General features: G+C 47.1%; 1 protein-coding gene across 1 annotated transcript; it reads left to right on the forward strand.

Moving 5' to 3' along the window:
- Positions 1-3,355: 3,355 nt before the first annotated feature.
- On the forward strand, positions 3,356-8,239 carry RNASEH2A (ribonuclease H2 subunit A). The gene is made up of 8 exons (XM_030196950.1): positions 3,356-3,509; positions 4,370-4,441; positions 4,859-4,985; positions 5,306-5,393; positions 5,480-5,617; positions 5,869-5,956; positions 6,413-6,536; positions 7,715-8,239. The coding sequence occupies exons 1-8, from the start codon at positions 3,383-3,385 to the stop codon at positions 7,857-7,859; spliced, it is 909 nt and encodes a 302-aa protein (XP_030052810.1). The 5' UTR covers positions 3,356-3,382; the 3' UTR covers positions 7,860-8,239.
- Positions 8,240-8,872: the final 633 nt, after the last annotated feature.

Raw genomic sequence — 8,872 nt, forward strand, 5'->3', positions numbered from 1 at the left:
GCCCCAGACCGCCCTTTAAATAGATGCGCGTCTCCGCTTGGCAGGAGCACGTGCCCGAGGCACGGACCGCCCCCTCTCGAAGTCCTGCTCCGGGGAAAGGGAGGGGGTAAGCGTGTCCCGAGGGAGCAGAAGAGCTCGGGCTCGGAAAATATACACCCCCCACACCAAGTACATGAACCCAACTACATGAATCCAAACACCAAACTATATGAACCCAATGCCCCTCCCCAATTACAGGAACCCAAACCCCAAACGAAAAGAACCCAATCCTCCAACTACATGAATCCAAACCCCAAACTATATGAACCCAGTGCTCCCCCCCCCCAAGTACATGCACACAATCCCACAACTACACGAACCCAAACTCCAAGCTCAATGAACCCAGTCTCCCAACTCCAAGAACCAAATCCCCCAACTATGGGTGCACAACTTCTCAACTAAAGCTAAGATTCTGAAACATTTCCCACGTGTATTATAAAAGCAGATTACACAAGGAAAATGTCCCATATACAGTCGGTTGCATGGAGTCTACAGATGTACAGAATGACCACCTGCTTCTATGTGAAGTACCTGTAGTGTGGACCAAGGATGGAGCTGAGATATGTGTGTGCTTTTAAATGCACATATTGGCATTTGCTCTACAGGAACTGGATTTGGGATCCTATTTCATAAAGGAATAGAAATGCTAATGTTGTGTTAATAAAAGAAGTGTGTTTTTTTGGACATTTCCATAGGAATCCTGTTATGAAATTAACATGTACTCAATGCCTTCATCTATAGGTACCCAATACTCCTAACTACATTTTAATAAAACAAAATAAGGAGGGAAGAGAATCAAGATGGCGTCAGTAGCGGTTGTGGTTCCCGGAGCTCCTGAGACTTAACGATGCCGCCGACAGAGAAATTCTATCCCCAACTTTTAGATGGGGAAAAGAAAGGGAAAGACGCAGGCACCTACCTCCAAGGTACCAGCGCCATCCCTAGCTTCTCGTCAGACGACGCTGGAAACCTTTGGAATCGGGACCCATGGCGAGCAGGACCTTACTTTGACGGGCTCGCCCCATTTGGGGGCAGAGCACAGTGTTGAGGGTGCGACGTTGAGCCCTCCTTCTCTCACCGCTCCTCCACAACCCGGAAGCGCAGTTGAACTGGTGCAGCCACAACAGCTAGAAACGCTGATTGTGGAAGGAGGACCATTGTGTACTTCTACTCCAGGGAAGGAGATAATATCTCAGGGAGAAACCCTGGTCGGGCTCCCTGCTTCTCATGGATTCGCTCCGGAGAAAGGTCGAGGAATGATAAGACCTACCCAGGTGACTATGAATACGTTATGGGAGGCAATCCAGCAGGTAAATAACACTTTGCTTCAAATAAATACTTCTATAAAAGGCAAAATTGTAGAACTGAAACAATTTACTCAGAACCTATCTACAAAAGCTCAGGAACAAAATGAAAAGATTCTGAAGATGGAAACTGAGATTAAACAATTACAGGATTTAACTATGATTTTAGTCAAAGATAAAGAGATTCAGGAAAGAAGGATGGAGTATTTGGAGAACTGTGGAAGAAGAAATAACCTGAGGTTGTTGAATTTTCTCAAATCCCCTTTAATTTCATCTATGGACATGCTTAGAAAATACTTTAGTGATATACTAGGGATCCCTGTAGAGGGTTATCCCCCTATAACAAGGGCCCATTATATCTCTGGAGTAGTGAGAACTTCAAAAGAACAGCCTCAGGTTACTCCAAATTTAAATTTGACTGAATTTCTTGAAAATTCTTTGGATGTGGTCACAGAGAGAACAACTTTAATAGTGACATTTGCTCTTGAACTTGATAGAAATAATATTCTCAGACTGTACTTTCGCCATTTAAATGACTGTTTCTTGGGACAAAAAATTCAGATTTTCCCCGATATGGCAAGGAGCACACAAAAAAGGAGAAAGGAATTTCTGTTGTATAAATCTAGGACAATTAATTTAGGAGCTACTTTTTTGTTGAAGTTCCCTTGTAAATGCCATGTAACTTTTGAAGCAGTTAATTACATATTTTTTACTCCCTCGAAACTATTGGAATTTCTTGTATTGAAGGAAGGTGTTAAACCTCCTGAAGATTTGCCTCCCTGATTGAGAACGCTGATACATACGTTGGCTGTAATATCCTGTTCTGACCAACCGCTTTGAATTTTGTTAACAACTATGTTTAGTTGTATTTTCATTCTCCTTTTCCTAGTATCTTGATTCACTAATTGTGGACAAATTTAAAATAGTTTTCCTTTTTATTTTCTTAGGAATGGCTGTAAGCAGTTATTTCTTTGTGTTGTATTTTCTGATATTGCCATTTATGTCTATGGATGTAAATGAAAAAAAAAATTAATAAAGAAAAGAAAATGAAAAAAAAAACCCAAAACAAAACAAAAGAAGGAAAATGAGATGATCCTTTTTATTGGATTAACTTTATACATTTTTTGACCAGCTATCAAAGGCCCAAATCTTCATCATACATACAGAGGTCTATATATGAACACAATGGTTCGAGTTTGCTTTTTGGGTTACAAATATGAAGATTATGCAATAAGTGACGTCAGATAAAGACCTGAATGGTCCAACCAGTCTGCCCAGTTCAAGATTTAACTCGACAATGAAAGTGATATTTTTTTCTTGATCTGGGATTATTTACTATCTGATGATTCTGGGCTACTTGTCTGTCTGTATTAGACAGGAACCTGTCCTTACTCATCTCTTCTCCCTTGCTTTTGGCGCCTAACCACCTTCCCCATTCCTGTTACCTACACTGACTACGTAGTCTGTTACCGTTAGATTGTAAGCTCTCTTGAGCAGGGACTGTCCCTCCCCGTGTTTAAACTTGTACAGCGCTGCGTAACCCTGGCAGCGCTATAGAAATGTTAAGAAGTAGTAGTAGTAGTAACCTTGAAGACGTGAGTGGGGGGGGGGGGGGGTCTCTACTATGTCTGTCTGTAAAGTGCTGCACATATCTGATAGTGCTATATGATTACTTATCTTTCATCATGATAGTGGGTTTATAAAATGACGCCTGTGAACTCTGCTTGAGAAGACCTGTGACTTTGCACGGTATTGCCCCTTAGCTCCTCCCCCAGCAGATCTCCTAGTCACTTACTACATCGCCCACCATCCTCTGCGCCCGCGCTCCGGTTTGCTACCTTCCTTTGGTTCCGGCGTGCGGTATGCCGTACAGACTCAGATCCTGCCCGCTCCGATTGGCTGGAAGTCGGGTCACGCAGTGTGACGTCCCTTGGATGCCGGGTTCGGATTGGCTGAATGGTAGATGATGGTGGTGGCACAAAGAATGACGCGTCTGGTTCTGGCCCCCGATTGGTTGTGGGGTCGCAGGAGCGGTAATCATGGAGCTGGAGAAGTTTGAACGGAATAACTGGGGCAGCTGCAGGCTCAGCTCCCTGGTGCCGCCTCTGTGCCGGAATCAGCACTGCTGCCTGGGCATCGACGAGGCGGGCAGGGGCCCCGTGCTGGGTGAGAGGGTGGGGAAATGGGAGGGGAGGGCAGGAGGAGCCGCTGGATGTAGAGGGAAAGGGATGGGGGGTGTTGATGGGGGGGGGGGACATGCATGGTGAGGAGGGGATAGATCGGGAGCTGCTGAATGAAGGTGGTGTTGAGAAAAGGATAGGGGGTAGGGATGGGGTGTCTTGAATGAAGGGAGTTGATGGGATGAGCAGGGGGAGGAGGTGGAATGGGGGTGTGTTAATGAATATAGTTGATGGGGGGATATGCAGGGTGAGGAGGCGAGAGGGGGTAGATCGGGGGCTGCTGGATGAGTGGGGTGTGTTGAATGAAGGGAGTTGAAGGGGGGACATGCAGGGTGAGGAGGGGTAGATTGGGGGCTGCTGGATGAATGGGGTGATGAGAAGGGGAGGAATGGGATGTGTTGAATGAAGGGAGGGGGGACATGCAGGTTGAGGAGCAGAGAAGAGAGGGGAGAGCTATGAAGAGAGAGAAGAGCAAAGGAGATATAAAGAAGGTGGCAGTGCTGGGTAAAGGGAGGGAGGAGAGGGCACATCATTGGGTGGGTCTCTGATAGGATGTTGAAAGGATGGTTGTGGGCCTGGTTGGTACGTTTGCATGAAGTCTCTTTGGGAAGCGACTGTTCTTAGACTTGCCCTACTATATCTGCTTGTTATACTACTATCATGCTTTATCATTATCATGTTGCCCAAGATCCTTCTGTAACACTAAATGTCTATTTCTAATGTATTTCCACTATTCATGATGTATTGTAAGCCACATTGAGCCTGCAAAGAGGTGGGAAAATGTGGGATACAAGTGCAATAAATAAATTAGCTGAGTAATGCTGTTTCTCCTGCTGCCTTTCATAGGTCCTATGGTTTATGGAATTTGTTTCTGTCCATTGTCCAATAAGCAGGACTTGGAAGAGCTGAAGGTGGCTGGTAAGTTGTTCCTTCCCCCTCTTTGCTTAGTGATTCCTACCTAATTACACAGAGCAATATAATCTGGAGACCCATCTTCCAATTTCACCCCAGCTACTTCCCTGTGAGTCATTTCATTTCCTTGGGTTATGATCTCTTTATAAAAGGGAAAGCCAGTCTGAGAGCAGTGCTGTGTCATACCAGTAACACTGTGCTCCTTATTGTTGTGGACCTGCTGAGCACCACATTCCTGCCAGCCCACTGTTCCCCAGTTGGGTGCTATCGGAGAGCTGTTTAGAACCACGGAGCACGTGCCAAACGCTCTCTGGGGTTTAATATTCCTCAGAAGGGTTCTCCTATTTCTAAGTACATTCGCCCAGATTGTTTTTTCTTCTTCTCCTATTTCTAAAGCATGCTTTATTTCTTGTCTCCTCCAAGACTCTAAGACACTGTCAGAAGCGGAGCGTGAACGACTGTTTGAAAAGCTGGACAGCTTGAAGGAGTACCTTGGCTGGGCACTGCAGATTCTCTCTCCTAATGTCATCTCCACAAGCATGCAGCAGAGGTGTGAGCCTGGCAATGGCGGTAACTGTAAGCAGAGACTATGGGTTCGGGATTAGCAGTATGTGGAAGGGCTCGACGCGTGCAAGAGCAGCCTAATGGTTAGAACACTGGGCTGAGAACCAGGGAAGCCTGGGTTCAGATCCCATTGTGGGTTCCTTGTGATCTTGGGCAAGTCGCTTAACTTTCTGTTTCCTGAGGTACAGGGGAATACCTCCTATATTTTAATGAAACTTGCCTTGATCCACTGACATTGAAAGGAGGGGAGGTTAGGGAGAGTGTCATGTTGTTGTATTTGGCTTCTTTCTGTTTTTTTTTTTCCAGAGTCAAGTATAACCTGAATGCCTTGTCCCATGATACCGCTATTGCACTAATTCAGTATGCACTGGATTCTGGCGTACAGCTCAGAGAAGTAAGAAAATGGCAGAGGGAGGGGCTGTTCTTCCCAGACATATTTAAGCATTTGGCACTTTCTCCTACTTTTCTTCTCATATCCAGGTTTTTGTGGATACAGTGGGACCTGCAGAGAAATACCAGGAGAAGCTGAAGCAGCGGTTTCCCGAGCTGGAGATCACAGTGAAACCCAAAGCAGATTCTCTCTTCCCGATTGTCAGTGCTGCCAGTATTTGTGCCAAGGCGAGTACCTTCCCGGTGGCAGTGCCTTAACTCTCTGCCCTGTAACCCAGTGTGTATATGGGGTATGTTATTGGGGGATGGGTGGGGGAGCTCCTCTCTCCTGGCTGGGTGACTCTACTGAACTCAAAGTTATGGCACTCTGTATGTGACCTGGTGACTTTTGTGGTTTAGATGCTTTGGGAGGGGGGTGGGTGGATGGCTGTAGGGCAGGCAGAAATTGTCCTCTATTACGGATTATGCTGGTCTAACAGGTGGCCCGGGACCGTGCTGTGAAGAGTTGGAAGTTCTTGGAAGATTTGGGCGATGTGAACTTGGACTATGGCTCTGGATACCCGAATGGTAAGTTATAGAATTGACATTTTTCTTCTGATCCTCGGTCAGAACCAGAGCCGGGATTCGATTCTATGAGCCTTTCTTTACAGCCATGTGGGGATTGGTTCTCTCTGTTTCATATCTCATCCAAAATTTAATGTAGTTCAGTCATCACAGGGTTTAGAGCCCTGCTGCTTCCTGAAAATACCCAGGGAGTGGAAGACCGAAGCTGGGAATTGAGTTTGCACCAACCCAAAATAATCATTCTGTGCTCAGCATCTGTATTTACTCCCCGCTGTAACATTTAAATGAACATGTAAGAAGGCTTAGAATTGAGATTTCATCCTACAGCTCTCGGGTTAAGCAGATGAAAAAGGCTTCTCTATTACTTTAGCAGTGAATTTTCTCCTTGTGCCTCTGGGTTTTTCACTCTGGTTGGAGGGATGAATGTTGTGTAATTCTGAGCTGTTCATACTGTTGTAGACCCTAAGACGAAGGAGTGGCTGGCCAGGAATTTGGATCCTGTTTTTGGCTATCCTCAGTTTGTGCGTTTCAGCTGGAGCACAGCCCAGACTATTGTAGACAGCAGAGCTGTTCCAGTGCGTTGGTAAGTCCCGGAGCCCTGCTAGTGTTCCCTTCTCCTCTGCGGGGGTGTCCACTGCTTATGCAGAAATACTTTTCCTGGGGAGCTAGAACCTGGTCTGGTATTGTTGCCTGTGGTATGGACTTGGACCTGTCATAGCAGAACCGGGATAGACCATGAGATTCACCGAAAGGGCCTGTCTGTGTCTTAATGCTGAAAATTAAAAAAAAAAAAAAATGACCCTTAAGCACTGTCTTACAAAAAGTGTGTTGGGGAGGAAGCAACTGCAAGACACTAGAAAACACTGGTAATCAATGTATAGCATTTTACTGCTGCTCTGCAGCGCCCACTGCTGTTCTTGCCAGTAATTACCGAAGTTGTAATGGTTTCATTCCATAGCATTCCCCCCACCCCCATTGTGGCACAACTGGGATGTGAACTCTGACCAGCAGGTGGGGACTGAGAACCACAGGCTTCTTAGAATACCTGTAACTATTCTGTGTAGTTCCCCCCCCCCCCCCCCCCAAGAGTCAGTAGTTCTCAGTCTCTAGCAGATGGTGGATGTTCCGTTCTGAGGTTGGTGTGTGAGCCTCTTCGGGCTGCTGGGTCTTTCCCTCCCCATCCCCGTTGGGGATGGTTTCTGAGTTTGCCTCAGCCGTACTCCTCTGCTTCGGTTCAGACACACACACTCACAATCAGGATGTGATGCAGCAGTGCCTTTGCTGGTTGGTGAATGGGACCTAGTGGGGTTTGTTTCCCCGAGTTTGTGGCGTGTGCTCAGTTGCAATGAATTTGGACCGGCTGTGCTGTTGGGGGGGGGGGGGGGGGGGGTTCTTGCTCAGTGTGTTAATTTTTTTGTGGGTTTTTAAGTCTGTTCCCATACGATTTATGATGAAGACCACTGACCATTTTAGTAGTCAGTTTCCACCAACAAACACTAGTCCTCCCAGGATAATCCTGAACCATGCATAATGGAATAATATTTACACGTGCACATATAATTCAATTGTGCACGTCACAGGATCATTCTGGGAGGCCGGTATTGGGGTGATTGTGATTGTTGAAGTGCTGAGAAGCTGTGAGGTGACACTGAGAACAGAAAAAGTTAGTGCTGTTTAATTTGTGGCTGCTGGATTTCCGGTGAAACTGGCAGAGAGCTTTCATTCCACATCTCTGCTTTTTTTGTTTCTACCCCCTCCCAGGGATGACTGTGATGGGGACGAGAAGTCATCTTCCAAAGGCTCCCAGTCCATGCTGTCTTTCTTCGCCCGGAAAAAGGATGACACGAAGCACCAGCCCCATCGTTTCTTCCAGGAGAGGAAGCTGGAGACTGTAAAGGACCTGTAGCACAGTCTGCCGGACCCAGCCTCCGGGGGGGGGGGGGGGGGGCAGTGGAAAGACGTGTGAGTGGGGCCAGGCACACGCAGCAGGGCACTAGCATTGCTGTGTTATAGGTGCTTGCTTCTCTTGTCTCTAACCCACAGGCACTGTCCTCATTAGCAGGCACCCTGTTGACTCTGCCCAGCATGAGATGTCTTGCACTGTGGAGAGATCGCCACCTGCACCGTCTGGACACGATGTGGTTTGGAAGCATCACCTGTAGGTGTTCAATGAGCTTCGCATTCCCGACAACCTGGCTGAGAACTCGGACATAGTCTGATAGTAAAAGTATTATCTGATGTCTGGTTGATAAGCTTTTGTTGTTTTTATTTACTGAAATAAACTTGAGGTTGACAATCCTAATGGCTGTAATGGTTCTTTGGGAGGTAAAATGCTGCTGAACAGCTGCACATGGAGGGGGTGGAGCTTGCCTTGAAAGATTCTGGGCTATATGTACAAAAATGCAGGAGGGAGAGGTGCATTGGCAGAGCTGAGTGTGTGTGTGTGAGGGATTCATACTGGAATAGCAGGGGTGCTGCAGGGAAGGAATGAGGTGCATTGGCAGACCTGTGTGTGAGGGTCTCGGTACTGGAATAGCAAGGGGCTCTGCAGGGCAGGAGTGAGGTGCACTGGCAGAGCTATGTGTGAGAGTTTCATACTGGAATAGCAGGGGTGCTGCAGGGAAGGAATGAGGTGCATTGGCAGACCTCTGTGTGAGGGTCTCAGTACTGGAACAGGGGGTCCTGCAGAGAAGGAGTGAAGTACATTGGCAGAGCTGTGTATATGTGAGGGATTCATACTGGAGTAGCAGGGGTGCTGCAGCAGAGTGAGGTGCATTGACAGCTGTGTGTGAGGATCTCAGTACTGGAACGGGGTGCTGCAGGGAAGGAGTGAGAGGCATCGGTAGAGCTATATGTGAGGGTCTCGGTACTGGAATAGCAAGGGGGTCTGCAGGGCAGGAGTGAGGTGCATTGGCAGAG

Source organism: Microcaecilia unicolor, chromosome 3 (assembly GCF_901765095.1).
Source record: "Microcaecilia unicolor chromosome 3, aMicUni1.1, whole genome shotgun sequence".
NCBI classification, from domain to species: domain Eukaryota; kingdom Metazoa; phylum Chordata; class Amphibia; order Gymnophiona; family Siphonopidae; genus Microcaecilia; species Microcaecilia unicolor.